The sequence below is a fragment of the Pollachius pollachius genome (assembly GCF_949987615.1).
Source record: "Pollachius pollachius genome assembly, chromosome: 4".
NCBI classification, from domain to species: domain Eukaryota; kingdom Metazoa; phylum Chordata; class Actinopteri; order Gadiformes; family Gadidae; genus Pollachius; species Pollachius pollachius.
Genome location: NC_136937.1, coordinates 30554482 through 30581981, shown reverse-complemented (window position 1 = coordinate 30581981; position 27500 = coordinate 30554482). Strand labels below are relative to the sequence as shown.

General features: G+C 47.6%; 2 protein-coding genes across 2 annotated transcripts in view; one reads left to right on the top strand and one right to left on the bottom strand.

The window, feature by feature from the left end:
- The window catches only part of LOC307074691 (muscleblind-like protein 2a), a gene marked incomplete at its 5' end in the record, with an annotated part of 239675 nt that overhangs the window by 83124 nt on the left and 129051 nt on the right, over window positions 1–27500 (bottom strand).
- The window catches only part of LOC307075274 (partitioning defective 3 homolog B-like), a 53703-nt gene continuing 30462 nt past the window's right edge, over window positions 4260–27500 (top strand). The window contains exons 1-2 of the mRNA XM_079735818.1: window positions 4260–4643; window positions 13572–13679. Of these exons, the coding sequence (XP_079591944.1) occupies window positions 4527–4643; window positions 13572–13679 (225 nt within the window). The 5' untranslated portion in view covers window positions 4260–4526. The remainder of the gene's footprint in view (window positions 4644–13571; window positions 13680–27500) is intronic.

Below are 27500 nucleotides of genomic sequence, written 5' to 3'. Positions count from 1 at the left end.
TCTTGAGTAAACCCGGGTTCGAGCGACGGTGAGAGTAGGCAGCGGCACAGCAGGGACTGGAGAAAGTACCGGCTATTGACCGACTGTCCCCCGCCTCCTGCTGGGCTGGAACACTAGCGTGGAGCCGCCGCCGCCGCCACCACCACCACCGCCGCCGCCTCCGCCAGCACGTCAATGCTGCTCTTTAGAAAAAAGTGGGGCGCCGTTTGAACACTGAGAAGCGAATCAGCAGGACTATCGACCTAGCCATCGCCGGGTGGCCTGCGTAGGAACGGCGAGAACAACAGAAAGCCGTCAGTTGGTGGAAATTTTATCGACACGGGCGACGTTTTTCGCGGCCGCGGCGGATTTGCTAGCAGACACGGCTCTGGGATCGACAATAAACAACAGAACGCAAGGGGGAATGACTGTTGGGAAAATGGGGGAACGTTTTTTCTGTCACTAACTGCAGCGGCAAGCTATTTTGTCTCGTCACGCGGTCAAACGCGTCAAAGTCAGTCGCAGGCAAAATAAAATCCTCTCTGAATTCATGCCATTTTTTGTTAATTATTCTTTGACAAAAGGTGTTTTTGTCATAGGTCTCTCGACACATCTTTTGATAGCAGTATTTACGACGGCGGCAATAAGTGCCGGGCTAAAGGTTTTCCGACTTCCTGCCCAAAGGTATTGAGTCTGTCAGACCTGTCTGCTAAATGCTACATCAACCACCCCAATGCTAATTTCCCCGTCCTTACAATTCAATCCCTTTCAGTGATTCTCTCAGCCAACATGAACCAACTGACACGGTGGAGCCTCAAACAGACAATAGAGCGGTCTGGAGTCTCTCCGTCCCTGGTTCTTCCCCATTCTGACATTTAGAGGAAGCATGAAGATGGACCTTTAACCACTCTGGGTAAACAGGGGAACTTCTTCCCTCGGCGGGCCCCTATTGTGACACAATGCGGCCAGGTATGTAGAAGTGGTGAGGTTCACACAATAGAAAGCGTGTTAGTACATATGAGAAGGTACAGTGATACCCGTTCTGCTCTAGTTCCTGTTCCAAGAAAATGAGAGGAACAAGACATTTGCAGGGCATGATTATGATTAGGTCATTTGGGTCTTTTATTGAAGTTATTGTGTGTTTTAACCCACTTATTCGACGCAGGGTACCTGTGTTATGAGATTGGGGAATTGGTGAGCCATTGACGTTTATTCTATTCAAAGGGCGGGTTTAACGAATCCCATAGCTGTAGCTCATGTGATAGACAGCAGTAGGGGGCAAATGGTGATTGGTTCTACGTCTCATAAATCATACAACCGGGAACCGAGTAGGGCTGTCCTCGACCTTGATTATGCCTGGTTGATTCTGATTCGTGACATATGCAGCTTTATGATGTCAAACTTTTGTGACGTTTGCGTTGATTAAACGCTTACAAATAATCATTGGTCTCAGGGTTTCCAACAACTGTCTATAGGCATGCGGCGCCTCTGCTAAATAACAGCCGAACAAATTATGAAGACAATGTGCGACTTCGTCCATGTCAGTATCTCAATCCGTTTGACCAAAAATATTCCCAGCAGCCCTATTTTCTATCGGGCCTTCTCGAAATCCCTAGTGAGTTGCTTTGTTGGTGGGTCCGCCAGTTCTCTGAGACTTCAACTACTTTAGACCTTGCAACTCTTTCGATTTCAGACCTTTTAACTTAACAAATCATCACACTTTGATCTTTAAATATATCCAAACAGATTTTTGATACCATTTATACTTGTTGAGATTCAAGAGCTTAAGCTTTAGACCTGCTTCGTATGTTTTCAGTTGGTCTCCTTGACTTCCGTTGCGCCCTGTTGAGAGCGTGATGACATCACTCTGGATTTGTTTCCAACTATTCGACTGAAAAGTTGTAACCATCAGTCACTCACTGGTCGTGCTATGGACTTGGACAAACTGAACTGAAAGAGAGTTAAACAAAGGGCTAACTAAAGTGATAACATAGCATAGCATAGCATTGAGCATAGTTGAACGTTTGAACGAAGTGTAACAACCATGGACTAGCTCAGTCTCTGGATCCTGTGGACACAGATATCACACGGTATAGAGATACCCCTTTTAGCAGTGTCTGCAGCCCCAGGTGGACTTAGAATTTGATGGCTTGATTTTTGATTTATTTTTTCAAGATGGCAACCATTTATGGTTCTCTGTGAACCTCAGCTGCACCTGCGGTAAACTACCTGAAATGAAACACACTTTATCTGACCCCCAAGTGGTCAGTTGTTGTCGGTCTGTGGGCAGCAGGTGGCCTTGCCCTGTTCAGTGAGGTTGTACGTTTGGGTGATCTTGGTTCAATTGCCAGATTCATATTTTTTTTAATATTCTTTTTTTTTATTATTGTTGTTTGTAAGACTCCTTAAAAGCCATTTTAGTATTTTGTATTTTTTTTGTATTTTCATTCATACAACAAATTGTTTGAAATTGCCAACAATTTCATGTTTTGTAAGCAAGAATGTTGCAAAAGGGGAAATCTAGTATATATAGATAAAATATATTGTTTAGCAAAAAATACTTTACAGTGCAAGTTATTGAGAAGCAGGTAGGATTAGACAGTGAAGAGACACCAAGAAATAGGTAGGGGTTAGACAGTATAAAGACAGGTTGATAAGTAGTACGTAGGGTTTAGACAGGACAGAGACAGGTCATTAGTAGGTAGGGGTTAGAGTGCATCGAACTCATGGATGCCTACATATTTGTCTTTGGACATCTGGCATCGAAGCTACTGACCTCCATCTGTCTCCCTCTATTTTTCTCTCTCTTGAATAATCCTCATCACACATCCTGCTTTGGATGAGAGGCATGAGCTCAAAGAGAGAGAGAGAGAGAGAGAGAGAAAGAGAGAGAGAGACACACACACACACACACACACACAGAGACAGACACAGAGAGAGACACAGACAGAGACACAGAGGGAGAGAGACACAGAGAGAGGGAGAGAGAGAGAGAGAGAGAGAGAGAGAGAGAGACACACACACACACGCACACACAGAGACAGACACAGAGAGAGACACAGACAGAGACACAGAGGGAGAGAGACACAGAGAGAGAGAGGGAGAGAGAGAGAGAGAGAGAGAGACAGAGGAGACACACAGAGAGACACAGAGAGAGAGAAAGAGAAAGAGAGAGACAGAGAGAGAGAGAGAGAGACAGAGAGAGAGAGAGAGAGAGAGAGAGAGAGAAAGAGAGGGGCTCCGAGGGATGCAACCTTGGTTCATACGCTAAATTCAGCGAAAAAGAGTGAGAAAAAAAATAATTGCTTGTCTCAATTATGAAGTCTGTCCTCGTTCGCCCGTCTCCATGTGACGGCGGAAAGAAGAGAGGGAGGATTCCCGCAGGTGAAACAGACAAATAAAGCGTGGCGAATGAGGGGTTCACGAGAGCGCGTCTTGGGCCGTTTATATCCATAATGGCAATTACACAGCTCAGAAAGCGACATGAAATGACAGACAATTACTATAAGTGTGTTTGTTCCTCTCTCTTGGGGGGGGGGGGGGGAGAGAGATGGGGGGAGAGAGGGGGAAGAGGGGTGAGGGGATGGATGCACTGTTAGAACACGCGTGGCTGGATGTGTTTCAGCTGGAGAGGAGTAGGTAAATAAGAGTAACACACACGATTTTCGGGCAACACTGGCATGATTGGGCGGGAAATCTGGCACAATCTGGCAACACTGGGTTTTTGTGAGTCGACTCTAGCCCGCCCGGGGAATGGAGGAGGGGGGAGATGATATGGAGCCGGCTCAGGCCTACTGAAATGTGTATATCCTGTTTTAAAACACATAATTCATTACTCATGTTTATTAAAAACGTATAAGCTTGTTTTTGGATGATGTGTTTGAAGTCATATTGTGTAAATAATTGATATATAAACCATCATCATGCAAAAAAAAAATCAGCAGTAGGATTAGAAATCAGTATTAATATGTAATATTTATAATTTAATATGTCTTATCATGAAATGATTGCCGTTCATGCCATTTTTAGAATTCAACTTCAGTAGTCCTGTGTCAGTATTGCAAATGTTTGGGCTGTACACCTTTCACGACACATTATATCACATTGCATCCACTTGTAGGAGTCGCAGATAGTAGAGGAACCTTTGCTCCTCGTTTGAACGAGCGCTTCCGGGTCTGTGCCTGCCTGCCTTTGTGTGTGCGGTTAGTTTGGGTGTCACCACAGGGTGCCGTCAGCACATAACTCCTTCTAATAGTCCCTACCTCTATCTTTATCCAACACTCCGGGTCCCAAGATGGACTTTCCCTTGTCCTCTGACGTCACCCGCGTGACTTCAAAACAAACCGGACGGGTTTCGTCCCCGTGATTTCCACCGGTAGAGACACCTGTTGCTCCAGTTCCGCGTTCAGGAGAGGAAGGCGGACTACTACTACTGCTGCTCGGCGGGACAGGTGCACCTCTCGTCCCCCAACCCCCCGGACGGCTTTGGACTGTACGCTGTCAACGTGTTAATAGGAATATATATTGGACTATCATTGTGAAGCGCCATGAAAGTGACGGTAACTTTCGGAGACACGGCGGTCGTTGTCCCGTGCAAGGATGGCTGGACGGTGCGGGATGTGACCGTTCAAGCCACGCGCAGATACCGGAAGGTCTTAGAGCAGGTAAACATTAGTTAGTGGGGTTGTTGTTGTGTTTTTGTGAACATGGTTCAATGGTTTATTAGGGTTGGATTGGTGTGTGTGTGTGTGTGTGTGTGTGTGTGTGTGTGTATTCCTGTGTTCCTGTGTTCTTGTTTTGAGTGTGTGTGTTTCGACTCTACACAGTGAGCTCACCTGCTGGGAACACGGGTCACGTGACTAGGGGATCAAGACGTTACATTTGTAACGCGTTACTCATAACCTGCCAGTGAACTTCATCCAACCTGTTTGCAGTCAGACGAGCAGATGGGAATGCTTTTGTTAAAGTCATTGTTCTGTATCTTCAAAAAATCCCAACAGTAGTATGTTAATCCTATTTATAAACACACTGAACGCCTTTATTTTTATAATAGTCCTGCGGATTTGTATGTTTTTAATCTTTGAAGATAAATTCCTTGTAAATAATGTAACCTACTTTGGGCAAATACACGTGTCTCTCCGAAAGATGACACCCCACATATTTTATACAAATGAAAATACTTTTTTTTCATCTAATTATTGTGATTTTTCTCAAACCAAAGCCGTGTTTCCTTTCATCCATGCAAATCACTCGCTTTTATTTTTGCTATCAATCAATTATTCAACCGGCAGTGTTGTGGCGGTTGTCACTGCAGCGGCGTGATAGCGCCTTTATTTGCTATTAAGACCGGCGCTGTCAGGCCACACAACGCGCTAACGCCGCGGTATCACAGCGCGCAGGTTGAAGTTGACACGCGCACACACACAAACATGCGCGTGTGTGTGTGTGCGCGTCTGTGCGCCGGTATTTGAGTGTGCGCTGTGTGTGCGCGGGTGCCGCCGTGGAAGGGCAGGCTTTGTCGCCGTGAGTGAGTGATTCTGGGGGATTGGGGATAGGTGACAGGTCTCCCTGGCTCCATCTATCCGTCCCCCCCCCCCCCCCCCCCTCCCCTCTCCCCCTCTTATCTCCCCCCTCACCGACCCTGGCTCGGAGCGACCGGGGATCCAGGCTGAATAGCAGGAGGGAGCAACGGAGGGATTGATCGATTGCTGCACGTACACAAACAGATTACCTACACACACACACACACACACACTCGCGCACACACACGGGGGAGGAGGGGGAGAAGGGGGGGGGCGGGGGGGGTGTGTTGTGTCGGTTTTCTCCACGGAGGGCTGTCTGTCTCAGCCTCGGTGACAGCCAGTCTCTGCCCACTCTACCTGGAGGTCTCCCGTTGACCACACACACGCACACACACACACACACACACACACACACACACACACACACACACACACACACACACACACACACACACACACACACACACACACACACACACACACACACACACAGGAGAACCAACGCTCAAGTCATCAATCTCTCTCTCTGCGTCCTTCCCTCCTCTATCGCCCTCGCTCTTCCCTCTCTCTATTCTCCTTTTGCTCATTCCTCTCTCACACTCAACAATCACTGTCCATTCCATCACCACGACGACTAAAGAAAACACGGCTGTCACGCAACTATCGTTGACACTCAATAATAAAGTTTCTGAAAGCTCCAAGGTAATCTTCACTAGAAGATGTTTCAGGAAATAGTAGCATTGCTGGAATCGAGGTTAATTGGAACCCAGCCCAATATCTTTTCATTTACTCATTCGTGTCGTCTCTCTCACTGTCTCTCTCACTGTCTCTCTCTCTCTCTCTCTCTCTCTCTCTCTGTCTCACTGTCTCTCCATCTCTCTCCCTCTCTCACTGTCTCTCTCTCCCCCTCGCTCTCTTTGGCCAGTTTGCGCACTTAGTTTGAGCATTACCTTCGTGTGAAAGCTAGCTTGGCAGGTTATCTGTTTTTTTGGATGGTTTATCAATCAAGCTCTTTGTCCTCTCTGTGTGTGTGTGTGTGCGTGTGTGTGTGTGTGTGTGTGTGTGTGTTGAAAGAAATCAAATGTCTTGGTCTAATTTGTCGCTTTCATTTAGACAAACAAACAAACAACCTGCTTAGATCCGTCACAGTTACTAATTAGGTTATTAATACTTCTTTTTTGGCTCTCTTCCAATATAAAGAAATGATGGGTTGGAATGAAGTTTGATAGTAGACGTTTGGTGCCTTGTGACTTGCAGTTAGGTTTTGTGATGTCATATTTTTGAGCAACTACACTGAATACTGAAAACTGTCAACACTGTTGTGGTTTTCCCAAACAGGGCCTTCTATTACACATGTTGTGGATTAATAGAAAATGGAATTCGACGCCTGGCTTTTGTATGAAGTTACCATAACAACTCCTAATTAGCCTGGTCATAACCTGGGTTCTAAGTACAAAGTCTGGGACCAAATCGGTTGCCATGTCAACGCTGTAATCGTTCGGAGGCAACCAATCACGTTCAAAGACAACCCCCCCCCCCCCCCCCCCAGTGTGTGCTGTATGCTGACGATATTGTGATGTTCCACTGCAATTTATGAATTTATGATTAATGAATGCTTGAAAATCGAATCATCCCTCTTTAAAGTATCCGATCATTTTCCTGTTAACCTAATCATAACCCTCTCATAGTGGTCGTATCCTATTCATATTTTTATGGAGTATCTTTTAATTGCGTTGAAAGTGTACTCCCAAACGGGTTATCACACTGAGTCGATATCTCCATTTCACAATGTCGCTCAAAGATAAGCTGTTTTATAGAACTATCCCTGGCGCTTCACCCCTCGCTCTCTCCCCAATCTGCTCTCAATAACATCCTTAAAGTCCCTCTCTCTCCGCTGACCTCTGACCCCAGGGAGCCCGCCGACCCCCGAAACGTCTCATCTCAACCCCTCCTTCGTTAACAACCGCTCCTCTTCATCCTCATCCCCTCCTTCTTCTTCTCCTTCTCTCTGTCACCGTTAAACCCACATCTCTCCTTCCCCCAAGCCCCACCCTCACGGAATCACCCATTCTTCTCCTGACATTCAAAGTGGGAAAGAAGCACCCATCCTCCTTTCCCCCCCCCAGCCCCCACCCACCACCACCACCGTCATCGCACAAAGGCTCTCACACAAACCCGACTGAATTCGGCATCGCTAATCACCTCTTTCTGCTGTCGAGTGGTGTCATGTAGCGAGGGGGAGAGAGGGGGAGGGCGTGATGGTTGTGGTGCAAACTCTTGAAACACTTGGAAGACGTAATGGTGTAATTTGCAGAGAATTTACCCGTTTATCTGTCAAGGCTCCTCCTCCTCCCCCCCACCCACCCCCGTTAAAGACTGATTGACTCGAGGAAGTCTTCCTTTCATTATTATTCTTTTTTCCCCGCGTGTGTGTGGGTGTGGGTGTGTGTGTGTTGCCGTTCTTCGCATGTGTGTGTGTGTTGCCGTTCTTCGTGTGTGTGTGTGTGTGTGTGCGCCTCTTTCTTCTCCAATTCCTGTGAAGCAGCTAACATTCCGGGTTATGGAGAGGAGTGAGCAGATGATGGGTAACAAGTGACTTGATGGGTAACCAGTGCCCCCCCCCCCCCCCCCCCCGTCGGAATAACAGAACGTCCGTCTTTTTGTTGTCATGGAGACAGGGCGGTCTCCTTTGAACCGGGCCCCCTGACTGGAACCGGGCCCCCCAGGTCGGGCGCCGTTTTGGACCGCTTTCTCTGTCTGCGGAGCAGGGGAGGGCTTTTAACCGCGGCGGTTGGCTGGTGTTAGCATACCGCTATGTTGGTTTGATGGCGCTACCTCGCGGTTACCCGACACGGTGTTTGAGGGAGACGTTGACCGTTGTGGGATTCATCGCCTCTTACGTAAAAAAAATCAAAACAAGGCATGAATCACTTCCTGCAACCTCCTGTCACTCTGACCTTCACCCTGACCCCGACCCCACTTTAGTGGAGAAAACCCATCAATCATTTGTGTGTGCGTATGCATTTGTGTTTGTGCGTGCATGCACTTGTGCGTTAGTGTGTGCACGCCTGTGTCTGCGTGAGTATGTGTGCCTGTGTTTGTGCTCGCGCTTGTGTGTTCACCTGTGCGTGCCTGCATGTAAGGGTGTGTGTGCCTACGAGCCTTCCCCCTGGTCTGACGCCACCACCATATAAAAGAGCACTTGACAAAACTCTGCCGCCAGAAACTGATCGCCTCTTTCAGCCCACTATACGAGGGACTTCTCTCCTCTCTCCTGCCACATCGGGATCCCCATGGCTTTGCCCCCGGTGCTGTGTCGTCTCTGTGGGCGTGGCCCTCACACGTGACACAGACACGCACCCCCACGACGCAACAGCGGCGCCAACACCATTGCATGCAGGAATGTGAGCGGTATCTCCGGTCTGACCCGTTCTTCCAGGGAGGAGGGCGCCTGGGAATCTGTCATTCCAGCTGGGGCCCATTGCTGGTTTCATGTTTTACTCGTGTGTGGGTGTGTGTGTGTGTGTGTGTGTGTGTGTCCTGCTTTGACAAGAGGCCATGATATAATGGACTCTAATGCACATAGAGTGGGCCGATGCAGTCTTGTTTATAAGCGGCGGCGGTTGGTCCAGACACGTTGACCTGCTTGGCTCTTTCTCACGGTCTATCGCTTTCCATCACCCTGTCTCTCCCTCCTCACTCACTCTCTCTCACTCTCTCTCTCACTCTCTCTCACTCTCTCTATCTATCACTCGGTTTCACTGTCTCTCTCTCTCTCTGTCTGTCTCGCTCTCTCTCTGTCTGTCACTCAGTCTGTGTCTATCTTGAGCATGCTTATTCTGTCCGTCCATCTCTTTCAACTGCTTATTAAAAAACGTAATCGCATCCAAAAATAGGAGTCCAAAGGCTGTATCAAAGTGAGTCAAACAAATTGTACGGATCGAAACGATTTTTGGCCTAATGCGACAAAAAACAACCAATCACCAACAACACCAATGACAGGGTTTACGCGGGGTTGTTAAAGGTATTGAAAGGTAGTAAATGAAATTAGACCAAATTAAGGCCATTACAAAGTAATAAACGTCATCAGACGAGGTATTAAATTTCCAACAAGGCCTATGAGTTTTTCAATTGGTGTAATTTACGTGCAGGCCTATCTCCTAAAATTACTAAAACTTGCGTGGATTTATTTTTATGTTGCGAGTAGGACCTGAGCGATAACAATGATGTCACGTGGTGCGTGCGCTGAAACAAACTGGATATACCCGGCTGGTTTAGTTATACCCACTTCGCGAGTTCGCTTCTGTTAGTTCAAAGTCATTTGAAAGACAATAATGGGGAAATGCATATTTTCGGACCTCTGGCTGGAGGAATCGATCTTTAAAGGATGATCGCAAAAAGAACATTTGTTTGACCGGTTGCCATGGTTATCTCCGTGTGGTTAATTTGCAGTTGCGGTGTTGATTAGCAATGTTGTCAGCTTACTGTTGCATCAAACTGTAATCAGAAAACGCGGTTATATGCTATAGACCCTATAGTGTCTGTGGTATAAAGGCTGGGACGAATTTCAAATTATAAATATGTACAAATCATAACGTTAGCTCTCTGGCTCATAGCTCAGCGGACTAGAATACCTCCCGTTGCCAAGTCGTAGGTAAGGTCCGTCCTATTTATGTTAAAAACTATATTTGGATTGTAAAACGCATGAAAATATAAATGAATGATCTTAATTCCTTTTCTTTGGCAAGTGACCATGGTATAACTGGGATAATGCCCTTCGAGGTGTCAAAAACATGTTTGACCGATCGTAATTAAAGGGGACTACTTTTTGAGGGAGATTAACTCAAACAGAGTATACATTTAATAAGCATGCAATACGAATAAGAAAAAACGTAATAATTAAAGTATTTAAATTGTTTTATTATGTTGACAAGCAAGAAGTAGAATAAATGGGATAATCAGTCTTATTAAAACGGTTTGTGCAACCAACCGCACAACAAGACATGATTGCGGCTCTTGTCGCTCTCGTCTCTTTCTGCATATGACATGCGCGTAGAGCGGGGAGTGACGTAGACTGATAACCCCTCTATAGGAAGTACACTGGTGTGAATTTGCGCTGGTATGGATTTTGACGTTACCGTGTGACCGGTAGACAGCCGCGTTTACATGGACACTTCTGATCCGATTAGAAGTGGAAGAACAGCTCAATCTGAATAAAAAATGATCACATATACGGCTCAATCGGAATACAATTCTCTGATCGGAATATAATTCCATGCGGAATAGAAGAGGTGGTGTAGTCCGCTATAATCGAGATGTTTACACTTATTCCGATTGGTTTGGGGTGGGTGCGGCTACTTTTTAACTTGGAGAGATGGCATCAGCAGCTGCTGTATTTCGCAATTGGTCAGTCGATACTTTTATGCACACCGAACTTGACCGCTGTCAAGGAAAGTGGATTTTTTGCCTGATTCACGTCTTTCTTCCCACTCCGTAAGTAGTCTGGTAACTTATCAACCCAGCTCGTCCGACGTCAACATCTTTGGCGGACTATTTCTCTGCTGTTTTGGCAAGGAGCCGTGTAATGTATAGAACGAAACGGTCATTATCGAAAATAATACCCTTCAGGGCGAAGCAAGACACCTCCGCTTCGCATCGCGGTCCGGTTCGCCCTGTCTGGGCTTATTTACCCGATAATGACCGGCGTTCTGTACTACAACATTATCCATTACATATATCATATAAGTCCAGACCAACATAACGGTTGTGCGCGAGAGACATACGAACGTAAGCTTACCACTTTTGTAAATGCCATAGGCCTATATACAGTACATTTGGATTATATGATAGGAATAGATCTATTCCGATTAGAAATCTAATCGGATCAGAAGTGTCCATGTAAACGCGCCTAGTGTAACGCGTTACTACGCGGTACTATTTCATGTAAAACCTTAACACTGTAATAACAATATTAACGAGGTAATTATAACTTAACTTCAACACTAGACACAAAAACTCTCTCTGGCACTCTGTCTATTTCTACTTTGTGACATATTGATTAAAAACTATGGACCAAGTCCTGTTGGGTCATCTTGATTAATCCAACTCCTATGGTCTCTCTTGAAGTCGTGCTGGTATTAAGAATTTCAGTATAAACCCTGAATGAGCACTGACAGCTGTGGTGTGCAAACCTTTACTACAGTCAAATAGAGCCACTTTGATCGCTATGGTTGCTCTGTTGCCTGTCGAGATCCAGAAGAACCCAGTGGACAGTGAGTGCAGTGTAGTCCTTTTGGGGGTGACTTGAACACACTAACTGTACCCTAATTGCTTCCGCCAGCACACAGCTTTTCTTGCTAGTTTCTTGTTTCTCTGCATTAATTGATCCCTCACCTGGCATGGGGCCGGAGGAAAAAATAAAGAAAGTGGGCATCAAAGACTAAACCCTTTTATATTTCTGTTTCCCCGTGTGTGTGTGTGTGTGTGTGTGTGTGTGTGTGTGTGTGTGTGTGTGTGTGTGTGTGTACTAAGTATTGTACAACGACCAATGAGAACCAATGAGAATCAAGGGGCGTAACTTTCCATTTTCTAACGACACATCTCGATGCAACATGGCTCCTCTCCAACACATTGTAACCATGGTAATAAACCGTAATACTTGGACCAACTTTGAGCATTCAGAGATGATAGAGACAGCCTGATGGTGAGGGAAAAAAACGTCACACCACATGAATTATAGTTTTTATTATTAACATTTCGAAATCGTGATTAAAGTGAAAAACTATTTGAAAGTCTCAACCTTTCATAAACGTAAGGGCCTGTTAAAGGGCAAATAGAAACTCTCCCCATACCAGACGACTCACAATGGCAGCAAAGTACATCAAGTACACCCAATGGGTTCGTACGCCGATTTTGTGTCCCCCCCCCCCCCCCCCCCCCCCCCCCCCCCCCCCCCCCCCCTCCATCGTACTAAACCTTCCCGTCTCTTTACAACCGACACAAAGGCAGGCACACGTCATTGCTCCTGTAAAACCTGGTGTCGATACTCTATTCCACACAAAGCTACAAACAAGATTTTCCCCAGATTTCAGATAACTTGTAGATAAGCCGTTTCTTGTACCGGCAGACAAAGACGAGAGCGTCTGGGACCACAAACTCCTCGCTGGTGGGGGGGATGGTGGCGGGTTTGAGGTTGGCGGTGTGGGGAGGATGTGTTGTCTATGTGACAGAGAAATGGCTTTTGCAAAGACGCTGGCGTAGACGAATGAGAAAGTTGTATTCAACACCTTTTCCAGCCCCGGTGTCACCTCTTATTTTGTGTTGCTTTGAGCGTTTGTTAAATCCTTGCAGACGTGTATCAAAATGGCCGCCTGCTTTGACAGTTGGTGAGGCCCCTGTAATGGACTTAATTTGTAATTCAGGTTTTATGTATGTGTTTGACTTTGTTGCTCTTGGCTACCATGGTCAAAAACAATTTTTCATTTTTTTTTATGTCTTTAAGCATATTTATTCTGCACTTTTCATGCTGAAATTTTCATTATCTCTGAGATATGTCTGTATGTTTATGTATTTTTTTCTTTGTCTGGTGAGCCAAAGAAAAATGTCCACCTTGGTGGACATTAGAGATTTATTCTATTCTAGTCTAGTCTAACATCAGGCCAAGAAAAGACAATATATTGGCTGTCTTCCACTGGAAGACGTTCTTGTATTTATTTTTGTTAGGCGGGGAAATGCCTTAAGTATGTCAGAAATGCATGACAGAGGTTACGGTTGGTTGTGGAGTACTTTGATTAAACAGTATCGTCTGCCGAGCGTGCTTCAACTGATGTGTGAAGTGTGTGTTCCGCCGACGGTGAATAAAACTATCACACACAAAGGCAAAGAAAAAGTTGGCTTTCGGTGTAAATCAAGAACGCAACTTCTGTTAACTCAAAAAATGCAAAGGATTCATTCCCATGAATTCTTTCGTATCAGCATCGTATGCTCACGCTAATGCTAACAGGCTAATGCTACTACACTAATGCTACTACACTAATGCTAATTGGCTTACGTTTGTTATCTCTGGTGTAGATCCAGCATGTGGAGTATGTGGTCAGGACCCATCACGTGGAGTACGACGAGGGCGGGATCCTGGACATGGATGACCCAATCACAGACCTGTTGGAGGACAAGGACCGGGTAAGAGACGTTCTGATTGGTCGTGCGAAAACCTCCTAAATTTCCTCTCAGCCAATTGTCTCCGATTACAGATTAGGATGAGAGGAAAGCAAGCGATGTGTGATAGCAACGCTGGATACTGTGATATGACTTGCGATACATAAATACATATTGAAGTGAGCACAGTTATAATGTATTTATTGTTATATTAACACAGAGAAATACTGTCTCAATGCTTGGTGTCAGCAACCATTTTCTAAATTAAACTTTGCATGATTTAATTTAAGCCATAACTACAAAAAAGGTGTAAAAAAATGTTTGGATCCAGCAATATAAAAAATAGCACAAAACATTAGTTGGTGGATTTGAAGCAGGGCTCAAATTGCAACCAAGAAAATTACCCAACACTGGCACTTATTGTGCTTGTTGAAAGATCAGAACGACAGTGTTACAATATGGACTGTCATAACCTATAATAATTTAATGATGCAAATAAACTTCCAGAAAACAGCTGTATATAAATTATCGACAGACGTTAAGAATCTATCGTTTGTTAGCGTTGTTGAACTTCATAGCGACAGCGGCACCACCATGACACGTGGAAACACACACCAATTGATCGCGGTTCAGGAAGTCTCTATCGCCATATGTTTATCGCGCACGTTCGTACCACGATGACGGAACTACGATTGAATCGCTCGGCATTACTTCAGACACAGTGAGGCTGACCATCATTCTCCTCTTCATACGTAAGCAGTTTCATCGATTTCTTTGTACTTTTGCTGTACGTGTTATGAATGAATGAAAAAAAACGGCTTGTATTCTGTCTGACAGTGATGATCGAAATACAAAAACAAATTTTGTGTTTATTTATCTAACCCACACACACGTGCACACACTGTTGCGCACATACAGGAAGCATAATTTTTCCCCGTTTTTGATTCTAGCCCTAGCTGATTCCCCGTAACGCATTGCTAAAATGCTCTAAACTAGGGGTCATCCATATTCATGAGGCCTGCGTCCTGGGCCAGTGATGAATTACAAACACTTAGTCAGCAGGAAGCCGCAGTAAAACGGAAACGGGAGATTTCATTCAGGCCACGCAAATGGGCGTGAGAAAAGTACAATTTAACACGCACACACACACTCTCTTACTGAGTGTAGCGCGCTACACTTGCTTTCTTCTGTAATGTACAAGGTGTCTTTCCTCACAAAAGCTTCTCCCATGAATAATTTTTTATCTACATTCATCTTTTTTCTGTTAACTTCTGAAAAAGAAACCTTTTCTCCAAATATTCTTAACTTTACTCCTTGCACTCCATATTTTAGCATTGACTCTGTCCTTTTAAATTTGAATTAAGCTGTATGTCTTTATTGGGCCTGTAGGGGGCGCCACACAGGTGGGCTGTGGGGATTCGGTCAAACGCCATGGTAACCACGACGCCGCACCTTGTTCCCGATGATGAGGAACAGATTGGTGCCCAAAATGGGCTTTGATGTTCCTCAAAGCGCCAATCATCATGCTAACGCTAGCATGCTATCTCCGCGCTAGCAGTTCCGAGCTGTCCTTGCAGAGATTAACGGGCCGTGCCTGAACATTACTGATTACATATTAGCTTATTTTGTCACACACACACACACACACACACACACACACACACACACACACACACACACACACACACACACACACACACACACACACACACACACACACACTTTCCCTCTTCAATGCAATTCTTGCTCTGGGCAAGACGCTATCGTTGTTGTTATTTGTCTCTGTGCGTTTTATTCATTCTCCCTTTCTCTGCACTCATTTGTTTTTGGTGTTGTGCTATTGTAGCGCCCGGTGTCGCGCCATCCATCATAGCGGAGCGGTGTTATTGTGAGGGGACGCGCCGCGCGCGACGGGGGGCCCTGCATTAGCTAATGAGAGATAATGGCCGGCTATTTGCCCGCTAAACGGTTAGCGGCGGCGAACGCCAGAATGCGGACATCCTTAATATAGCCCTGAGTATCATTAACACACACACACACACACACACACACACACACACACACACACACACACACACACACACACACACACACACACACACACACACACACACACACACACACACACACACCGCCTACCAGCCTTTCATGAATATTCATATTTTCCTGCTGAAAGGAGTGCGTATCAGGGAACACACACACACAGGATCATAGTCCATCAATGGCTCATTCACTTAATTACACAGAATGAAGTCCGCCACACTGTGTGTGTGTGTGTGTGTGTGTGTGTGTGTGTGTCAGTGTGCACGTGCAGTGGGACTGGAGCCGCTCAGTGGGGTCGTGGGCACGGACCCCCAGCCCCAGTCCTGCCGTTTGCTTAACGGCCCGGAGAGATTCACACCCACCACCACCACTAACCCTCCCACCACCACCACCACCACCACCACCACCACTAACCCTCCCACCACCACCACCACCACCACCATCACTAACCCTCCCCCCACCACCACCATCACCACCACCACCACCAGCACCCCAGCCTTGCCCCGTCGCTGATGACAGCCAGGCGACCACCAGCCCGTACTTACACACACAGGCAGACAGAAAGTGTCTCTCTCTCTCTCTTTCGCTGTCTGGCTGTCTGTCTCTGTCTCGAAGTCTTTCTCTCTCTCTCGCCATGTCTCTCTTCTCTCTCTCTCTCGCCATGTCTCTCTTCTCTCTCGCCATGTCTCTCTCTCTGGTCATGTCTCTCTTCTCCCGCTCTCTCGCCATGTCTCTCCCTCTCTCTCGCCATGTCTCTCCCTCTCTCTCGCCATGTCTCTCTCTCTCACCATGTCTCTCTTCTCTCTCTCTCTCGCCATGTCTTTCTCTCCAAGCCACTTCTTTCGTTCTTTCGTTCTTTCATTCATTCGTCTTTCGTTCTTCTATTGTTCAGGTTCGATCTCGATGTTCCTGGTGTTCCCCCCCGGCAAGCTAGCGTTGTTCCCCCGGCGAGCTAGCCTATTCTCCCCACAAGCTAATTCCTGACATGATTAGCGACGGTGAGGACAGTATTTACCTCTGCTGACAAACAACAACGTCAACAATCACAACAAGAACAACCCTGTTCTGTAGCCTGTCTGGGCAGCTGTCGGCAGCGCCAGCAGAAATGCTAATTTGTGTGTGTGTGTCGTGTAGGTGTGTAGGTCTGTGTGTGTGTGTGTGTGCGTGTGTGTGGTACTGCTGTCAAACTGGTATCAGAAAAGTGGAATTAAAGTCTGCGTATTGCAGCTTTTCATAACTAGACTGTCACTTCTCATAATAGGCTACCGCACGCAAACGCATGAACGCTGACACGCCCGCACGCGCATACAGACCTACAAACACACAGGCACACGCACGCACACAGACCTACACGCACATATACAGATCTACACAGACCCACACGCACGCACACAGAACTACACGCACAGACCCACACACACAAGCGCAAACACACACAAAGCATAACCTAATTTGGTGGAAAGAGAACAACATGTAATATTCCTCTCTCTCTCTCTCCATACCAAACCAAACAAGGACGTCTCATTTCAGGGGAAATAAAACAAACTGTGGCCGCCATTTTGCCTTTTATTAGCACATTTTAATTAGTCGACATGACTCAATTCTCTGCTCTCCTCTTCATTGTCTCTCTTTTTATTTTTCCTAATTTCTCCTCATTTCTTTCCATTTCTAATTCTCACTTTTCATTTTATTTGTCCCTTGTCCCTTGTCCCTCCTTATCCCATCTTTTTCCCCTCTCCTTGTACCTCCCTCCTCTTTCTCTCCTCTTTTCTTTTTTTTCTCCTTCCTCCCCTCCCTCTCCTTCTCTCCTCTCCTCCTATCCTCTCTTCCTCTCCTCCCCCAGTGTGTGTGTGTGGTGGATAATTCAGCCTGATCTCTTGGCAGTGAAATGTCAAACGCTTGATTAGCAAGGCAATTTCCCATCAGGCCTCTCCCTCCTTCCCTCCCTCAGCCTCCATCTCTCCCTCCCTCCTTCCCTCTCTCCCTCCCTTCCTCCATCCCTCCCTTCCTCCCTCCCTCTCCCTCCCTCCCTCCCTCTCTCTCTCTCACTCCCCTCCTATGTCCCCGCTGCCATTTGCACGTGAGGGGGAGGGGGGTGAGAGAGGGGGAGAGGGATGGAGGCGTTTGGGAGTGCACGATATCTCAGTTTCCCAGGTTATGAGTTTCAGTGTCATTCTCCCCGTCTCTCATTCCGGCTGATTGACAGGCCGCGTCACGGAGGAAGACTCCTGGAAGCGGCTCCTCGTTGGACTCATTCGGTCGCGTAGAGGAAGCGTTTCAGGCCTTGCTAGTCGATGGCAGATACTCCTCACTGTTAGGGTTTTTTGGGCCTTCCTGTCGACGCCTCAGAGCTAAAATGTATTGTTTTCAACAGACAGGGGCATGATGGGTGTTTTGTTCCTTCTATCCGTACCGCGGACGTTCAAGGCTCACTCCTCTTTATTGAATCGTTCTTTTAAAACAAACTTCCGGGCGTCCGCGGTTTCCCCAGGAAGTCTCCCGTTCCACTTCTGTCAACGACACGATCAGGTGCGACCTGGCGAACTCCTCATTGGTTGTCGCTGACTTTGCAAACCCTTTTGACACTTTAACGACGTTCGAAAAAACAAAACAGAAATCTTCAAATTAGAGCTCTTCTCTCGCTCCCAAGGGGGAAGTGGCGGTGAATGGCGAGTGATTGCCAGAGTCTGCCGCCATCGACCACACCACTGATTAGGGGCTTTTCGACGCAGCGTAAAACACTCTCTCTCTCGCTCTCCCTCTTAGCCCCCACTCGCCCCGCTTTTCAGCGTTGCGCCGCAAGTCGAGAGTTGATTCACCAGTGAAGAAGGCGTTCCGTCTACGCTGAGGCTCGTGAATGGCCGGTGATGAGCGTGCGGCGTCCAAGGATCAAGAGGGAGGGAGTTGGGGAGGGGGGGGGGGAACAGAAATGGAGAGAGGAAGTGCGCTAGTTCTAGTCGTGGACATCATCATCGCCTTTAAGCGTCGTCTCATCATCGTCTATTCATACCTGACCAGAGTGCATTCATGTGCCAGTGTTCTGAAGGCAGGGCAGTGCATGGCAGCTCTATTTACAGAGCAGCCCTGACCCTCAAGGCTGCTCATTATCCTCTGGCTAGGCAGGGATCTCTCAAGGGGCAACCTTTAACTTTAAAATACCTCATTTTAAACATGTGGGACAAAACTGGAAGCCTGGAACCGGTTTGTAAACGGGGGATTGGTTTATCATACATTGCTGGGTACCCACAATGCACTTGGAGGAACATAGATACAGAATTATAGTCGTAGACGATGAAATAACACGGCATCGCGGTGTGTTGACGCAGACAAACCAAAACCTGCACCGCTGTCAGCCTGGCATGACCTGCCCCCGAAAAAAGTTAGAATTTCTCTCCTCAGCAATCTTCTTTTCCCGGGTCGTTCGTTCTGTGATCCGTCTTCTCAAATGCAATCCCTTCTGCGCTCTTCAGCTCAGCATTTCTCAAAATAAACTGTTCATACGAACACTAAACGCTGACTGAAGTGAAGCACAAGATGCCACAGATTCATGAAGCCACTGTCAGCCCTCTGTTGTGTTGTCGACCCCGTTGCATTGTGGGGAACTCTTTCGGTTTGGGGTCAGAGCACAACTCGCAACTTTTGCGGCAAGGGGGTCACTGCAATTATCGGGATGTGAAACCCTAAGGGATTCCCACAATGCAACAGGGTCGACAGCAGAGCGACATGGGGCTCAGGAGGTTGAGCCGGTTCTACCTCCTGAGCCCCATGTCGCTCGGTAACCAGAAGGTTGCTAGTTCGATCCCTGGCTCCCTGGCTAGCCGAGTTTCGAGGTGTCCCTGAGCAAGACATCTCAACCTGACTGCTCCCGTCGAGCTGGCCGTCGCCGCCGTAGGTGTGTGAATGTGCGCATGAATGGGTGAGAGTTAGGCAATATTGTAGAGCGCTTTGAGTTGCCCCTCGTTAGAAAAGCGCTGTATAAATGCAGTCCATTTACCATTTAATTTACACGTATTTTCAAAGATTGTGTTTTATTTGTAATGAAATACGTGTAGTGTGGGGGTTAGGGGTGTTTGATTCGTTCGTGTGGTATTGGGTCGGATCCCCGACGCAACAATCTTGTATCTTACATTGCAGTTTTTAATTTCACTGTGAATTACATGTGTGCATGTGACAAACAAAACAATTGAATCTTGAATCAATAAATACAAAATGGCTGCCTTGCTAGCGTACAGGTAAGAAAACGTTGAACCTGAACTTTCTTCTCCATTTGAACCGATAACGACATGTTTAGTTCCCCCTCACTCGCACTCCGAACCTTGGCGGTTTGTAAGCGAGGCTCCTTGGCGCGGTAATTAAGCTAGGTGATTAGCTCGCATGTCATCAGCCGCGGTGACCTCGATTCTCCTCCGGTGCCCCCCCCCCCCCCCCCCCCCCAACCGCGGCTGATTGTGATTACCGATACGGGGGCGACTCGACGTCGGGAGTCGAACGCCGTCGTACGAACGCCGCGCGCAACCGTTATCACGTCCCCCCCCTTCTCCAAAGTGTCCAAAGTTATTCGTCGTTTTGAACAAAGGTTACACGGCGTGACTAAACGTGTTTCTTATTTTTGTGCATATATTTAAAATTCTTTCGGTGGCGGCGCCGAGTTGCCCCCGTTGACTTTGCCTGGCGGCGGCGGGCTCCGGCTGGCGGCGCTCCAACACCATTTGTCAGCTCATTGGAGCAGAGGGAACGCCCGGATCGGGTTTGGATAAGCCCTCCACTTTAAACACCGCTCCTGTATACGGGGCTGGACTCAGTGTTATTGGAGTATTATTGGTAGTATTATTGTTACCATTGTTTTATTTCCTTTTTAAGGATCCCGTAGTCTCTCTCTCTCTCTCTCTCTCTCTCTCTCTCTCTCTCTCTCTCTCTCGTTCTCTCTGTTCTCTCTCTCTCTCTCTCGTTCTCTCTGTTCTCTCTCTCGTTCTCTCTGTTCTCTCTCTCTCGTTCTCTCTCTCATTCTCTATCTCTCGTTCTCTATCTCTCATTCTCTCTGTTCCCAATCTCTCTCTCTCTCCCTCTCTATCTCTCATTCTCTCTGTTCCCAATCTCTCTCTCTCTCTCGCTCTCGCTCTCGCTCTCGCTCTCTCTCTCTCTCTCTCTCTCTCTCTCTCTCTCTCTCTCTGTTCTCTCTCTCTCTCTCTCGTTCTCTCTGTTCTCTCTCTCTCTCGTTCTCTCTGTTGTCTCTCTCTCGTTCTCTCTCTCGTTCTCTCTCTCATTCTCTATCTCTCGTTCTCTATCTCTCATTCTCTCTGTTCCCAATCTCTCTCTCTCTCCCTCTCTATCTCTCATTCTCTCTGTTCCCAATCTCTCTCTCTCTCTCTCTCTCTATCTCGTTCTCTCTGTTCCCTCTCTCTCTCACTCTTTGTGTTCTCTCTCTCGTTCTCTCTCTCTCTGTTCTCTCTCTCGTTCTCTCTCTCTACCTCTCGTTCTCTCTGTTCCCAATCTCTCGTTCTCTCTGTTCCCTCTCACGCTCTCTCTCTGTGTTCTCTCTCTCGTTCTCTCTCTACCTCTCTCTCTCTCTCGTTCTCTCTGTTCCCAATCTCTCTCTCTCTCTCTCTCTCCATCTCTCTACCTCTCTCTCCCTCTCTCTCCCTCCCTCCCTCGAGCTCTACTCCGCCGGCACACAGACCCACTCTCACACACACTCCAGCTCACACTCTGACCTCTGCTTCACCGTCACACCGCCCATTAGCTCCTAATGGACCGGAACGGTCGGGGCCCAGAATCTGATCTGTGTGCGTCTGCTCCTGCCTGGCGGGAGACCGTGGGGTGTGGGAGGGGCAGGGGGGGGGGGTGGGGGATTGGGGTTGAGGAGGGGTGAGAGAATTGGGCAGGCAGCGACTCTGCACTCTAACACCCACATCTGGCCTCTCTCTCTGCCACAGGGAACAGAGGTACAGGGCTGTGCTGCCGGATGAGAGTGTTGTTGTGAATTGTTGTGGTGTTGTGTTCCGCGGCCCCTCCTGCTTGTGTTGACGCTGGGCTTCGCCTCGTGATGGGGAAGCTTCAGACGACTGATGATGCGATGTTACCGGAGTTCTTGAGTGCCATTATCTTTAACTTAACTATCTTTTAGTTTAGTAACTAACCAGCTACCTTCACTAACTAACCGGTCAAAGTTGAAGCAGAAACTGATGAACAAATCACTTCCAAACAGCTAGCCCCGAACTTCGGCTTTCCGTTCCCAGAAAGTAATGACATTTCCAAAAGCACGATATAAAACAATGTCCCTCCGAAACATAACCGTTTTCACAAAGTCATCACACCGTCGTCGACTCCGTTAATCACACGTCCGTCAACGTGTCAGAGCCGTGTCTGTTTTCTCACGTAGCCACGGACATCGGAAACTACTGTGTTTCCATTGGTGTCTCTATCACGTCAGCCCGACGTTTCCGTGTTCATGCTGGGTTGTCTTCTGGCCTTTTATCCCACTGGGCAATTACTGTAATGCTGACAGGCTGCTGTTTCTCTTATCACTACACACACCGGGGCGAAGCACTACCAGAGGATTTTCTCTGTGGTCGCTCTTTGACGTATAATAACGACGCGTTGTGAGTTCCGATGAATTCACATTTTTTTTGTTTGCTTTGTCGGTAGATTAATGCAGTGTATTCGATGAGCTGTGCAAAAATGTAATACAAACTCTGTTAGTAATAGCAAGCTACCATTACTTTCTTGGCAGGCCTCAATATGAGTGAGGCCTAGCATTACGTTAACGACAAACAAATTTATTACCCAGCATGCATCACCAAACAGAAGGAATGGCTGAGATGAGGGAGAGCGTCGTTGTTGAGTCAAAAAAATCGAAACATTGTTGCTTCGGTTGCCCCTGGAAGTGGAAACGTGAAGAACCACGCATATATCTCCATATAGCTCTATCTGTCTTGTGTGTGTTTATTTAAGGTCAAAATGTGGGAGGCGCTAACCCCGCCCCTTTTTATCACATCGCCTGTCAGTCAAGTCTCACCTCTGGAGCACACTGGGCGAGCAGAGACACAACTCATCATGGCACTTTGACGGAGGAGAGATTTGTGATCTCTCTCTTCCCACTTTGCGCTGGTGCTCAACAGAAAGATGTAAAACGGCCTGATGTCTCGAGAGAGTGATGTTAAGAAACCAGAGGAGAGGGGAGACTGGGAGGAAGAAAGAGGGGAGAGGCAGGACCCAGATTTGACTCTGTTTTGAATACATGAAGGGGCGGGGGGTAGCAGTAGTTGATGGCCTATTTTGAGAAGAGGGAAAGGGAGGATGTGGCCCACAGGTGAAAGGGGAGCACCCCCCTGGCTTAGTTAATCATCCCGCTAGTGTGTGTGTGTGTGTGTGTGGGGGGGGGGGGTGTGAGATGTTCTGTTGGTGTGTGTGCTGGATGTTCTGGTGGTGTATGTGTGATGTTCTTGTGTGTGTGTTTGTGTGTGTTGTGATGTTCTTGTGAGTGTGTGTTTTGATGTTGTGGTTTGTGTGTGTGTGTGTTGTGATGTTCTGGTGTGTGTTGTGATGTTCTGGTGTGTGTTGTGATGTTCTGGTGTGTGTGTGTGATTTGGTGTGTGATGTTTCGGTGGTGTGTGTGTTGTGATGTTCTGGTGTGTGTTGCGATGTGCTGGTGTGTGTTGTGATGTTCTGGTATGTGTGTGATGTTCCGGTGGTGTCTACATGAGCAGGAACAAGAGTGGGGGTTCTCTGGGCGAGGGAATGATGGACGAGCGAGGGGTATTTGTGTTTGCCTGAGAAATACAAATCCTCCTGGAGCCTCTCTCTCTACCTCTCTACCTCTCTAACTCTCTACCTCCCTCTCTCTCTCTACCCCTCTGTCTCTCTACCTCTCTACCTCCCTCTCTCTCTCTACCCCTCTCTGTCTCTACCTCTCTCTCTCTCTACCACTCTACCTCTCTCTCTCTCTGTCTCTCTCTCTCTACCCCTCTCTCTCTTTCTGTCTCTCTGTCTCTCTCTCTACCTCTCTGTCTCTTTACCTCTCTCTCTACCTCTCTGTCTCTCTACCTCTCTCTGTCTCTCTCCCTCTCTCTCTCTCTACCCCTCTCTCTCTCTCTCTCTCTCTCTCTCTCTCTCTCTCTCTCTACCCCTCTCTCTCTCTCTCTCTCTCTCTGTCTCTCTGTCTCTCTACCCCTCTCTCTCTCTCTCTCTCTCCCCCTAGCTCTCTTGCTCTCTGTTACCTTTCCTTCTGTCTCTGACTTCATATCTCCAACCCTCCCTCCCCTCCCACCTCTATCTCATTCTCTCTCGGCCTTCGGGCGTGCATGATTTATGAACAGTTTACTCTCTCTCTTCATGAGTGTGCATAAATAATAATGCGGGCTGTCACCGCACACAGGGTGCTGCGATATCGCGCATGTGTGGAGACACACATGCAGTTTTATTACCATTGTGCAAGGATGTCCATGGTGGGGGGGACTATATGCTCCATCACACACACACACACGCACACGCACACACACGCACACATGCACAGACGGCTGTTTTGCATGCTGCTCGTATAGTTGTTCTGTATGGTATCATGAGAACGAAGGACCAGGTGAACATGTACATGTTGACGACGCCATGAGGGCTGCGGTCGTTGTACGGTAGGTTGCAACAAGACAGACAGTGTTGACTTTGAACGTCCCTCATGTAAATGAGCAAGAGTGACCGGAGTCCAAAGTCCCTCTGACTTATGGCGCCTCTGTGCGCTCTCGTGGCTCGGAAGTGTGTGTGTGTGTGTGTGTGTGTGTGTGGACTTGTATGTGTAGGTGTGCTGACCTGTGTGTGTGTGGACTTGTATGTGTAGGTGTGCTGACCTGTGTGTGTGTGTGGACTTGTATGTGTAGGTGCGCTGACCTGTGTGTGTGGACTTGTATGTGTAGGTGTGTGTGTGTGTGGACTTGTATGTGTAGGTATGTTGATGTGTGTGTGTGTGTGTGTGTGTGTGTAGGTGTGTGTAGGTGTACGGACCTGTGTGTGTGTGTGTGTATATGTGTGTGTGCGTGCGCGCGCGGACCGGTCTGTCTGTCGGTGCGGACCTGTCTGTGTGTGTGCGCATGTGGACCTGTCTGTCGGTGTGTGTGTGTGTGTGTGCGCGGACCTGTGTGTGTGTGTGCGCAGGGTTGTGGGTGCTAATCCCCTCCACATCTGGCGCCGTGGGAGCGTGTGTTTAGCGACCCTCTCAGCCGTAATCCCGCCGATTTCCACCCGTCTTACACAACCCATGGGGCTGCCATGGCGACCGCGGGGGGCGGGGCTTGTAGCGTCTGTGTGTGTGTGTGTGTGTGTGTGGGTGTGTTGGGTTGTGATACATGTGTACGAGCGTGCCTTCACCTCTTCCCGGTGCAGCTATTTTTGGACGCTCGCTTTTCTTCTGAGCCGACGCGTCTCGTGTACCGGAGAAGCCTGTTCCTGTGTGGACTCAATCCCCGTGTGTGTTTGGGCAGGTGTGTGTGTCCCAAGTGTGTGTCTGTGTGTGTGTGTGCTCAGGAGACGGCGTATAAATAGTGTGTTTTGCTCGTCGAGTGTATTCTTGTGCGTCCTTAGAGTGTTTGTTGTTTTGTGTGTGCGCTTGTCAAGCGTAAATGTGCGTGTCTCAAGTGTGGGGGTGTGCGTGGAAATTCTTTGTTTTTATATGTGTGTGTCTGGTTGTCAAGTGCACGTGTGTGGGTCCCAAGTGTGTGTGTGCGCTTGTCAAGTGTATCTGTCTAAAGTGTGTGTGTGTGTGTGTGCGTTCTTGTCAAGTGCATGTGTGCGTGTCTCAAGTGTGGTTGTGTGTCAGGGGGGGTTCGCGTTTACCTAAAGTCCCTATGCTACCATGAGTGTGTGTGTGTCTTTGCTTGTGTGTGTCCTTGTTTGTGTGTGTGTGTGTGCGTGTGCCCCTATTTCTATGTAAAATAGTATCTGTGCAAATCCAGTTGGTCGTGACTCATCACCACACACAACGACGACGCCGTCGCCCCGGGAAGCCAAAGCTAGCCTGCCCCCCCCCCCCCCACCTGTACGGTTGATCTTTTGACCCCCTCCCGGTGGTTCAGCAGTCAAAGACGCCTGGGACTCCCCTGAAAGGATAGGACATTTTGTTGTGCGTCTAGACTTTGTGTTGTGTTATGAGTGCGCCGTTGTGTCAGAATTGCAGCAACGCAACAGGTGTGGCACTGGGGAGGAGCGTGTGTGTGTGGTGTGTGTGTGTGTGTGTGTGTGTGTGTGTGTGTGGGCCCATTGGGCATGTTGTATATGTATGCATGTGCTCAGTCTTTACGTGTATGTGGATGTATGTGTGAAAACATATGAGTGTGTGTTCTATATATATTTGCTGCACCTTTAAGGATATTTGCGCATGCAAGGGAGATGCATGCACATGGATGAGGGGGAGAGAGGGGGAGGGACAGGGAGAGGGAATGAGGGAGGGGGAGAGACCAGTGTCACATAACTGGATGGTGGGTGAATGACAATGGGCTGATTAGAGGGAGGAAATGAGGTGTGTGTGTGTGTTACTGATAGAGCTTTGATGCCTTGAGGTTCTGGGTTGAAGTCGCTTCACCCTAAACAGTCCTCTGGTAGTGTGAGTTTGTGTGTGAGATTGTGTGTGTGTTTGCGGTAAACACCAAACTTTCTTAACCAAAAAAACTTTTTTTTTCACTTACACTAAACCTGTGTGTGTCCACGCATGAGTGTGTTTTCCCGCATGAGTGTGTGTGTGTGTGTGTGTGTGTGTGTGTGTGTGTTCTCGCACCATTGTTTTGTGCATACCTCTCATAGCTGAAGTGAAACTCACTCTGCAATACTTATTTGTCACTCTAGTGATACCAACGGGGCCACGCCCACATCGTAGCACCACTCCCTGCGTGGTATTCTATTGATGACAAGCTCTACGACCCAGTGACGACATCCACCGCCCATTCATTCATCTCCACGCACGCTCGGACTGTGATGCTGTAGGACACAAACATTTAGACAATTCGCTGTGTGACTCGTACATAAAACACACACCTTCCCAAACACACGCCTATTCACACACCTATGCACACACACAAGAACACACACCCACATGTATGGGTGGATTACTGTTTTCTGAGTCCTTTTGTTGTCTGTGTGTATGTGTGTCTTCCGCATGTGTTTTTCCTGTGCGTGTCTTGTGTGACGGCCTTGTACCTAAATGTTTGCGTATGTGTTGTTGTGTATTGTGTGAACAGCAAAAGTAAAAAGTGCAATGTCCAGTATATAAACATTAGAAAAACGACAGAAATGTCTAAATAAAAATGCTAATGTTCAGACGATTGATTTGATCTCCGGCCATGATTTTAGTTGTGATTTAAAACGAGTATCATTTGAACGTGGTCTTGACACTGATAGGAGTAGTCGTCCAAGTGTTTGTTGCCCTGATGGAAAAGTCGACCAAATTCAGATGCACCTCTGTTGCACAACACAGGTGCATCCGCTGGAGGTGTGTGTGTTTCTGTGTGTCTGTGTGTGTCTGTGTGTGGTATTGCACATGCATGATTGCGTAGGGGTCGATTTGTGCATGTATGCGTGCGTGGTTTTGTGTTTATATTACGTGTGTGTGTGTGTGTGTGTGTCTGTCTCTGTGTCTTTGTGTGTGTGTGTGTGTGTGGGTCTTTGTGTGTGTGGTATTGGACATGCATGATTGTGTTTGGGTGGATTCTGGCATGTATGCCTGTGTGTGTGTGTGTGGGTGTGTTTTTGTATTTGCAAGTGCGTGCATTTTGCGCGTGTGTGTGTGTGTATTGCGCGTGCGTTATGCTAACGAGACGAGGGGTC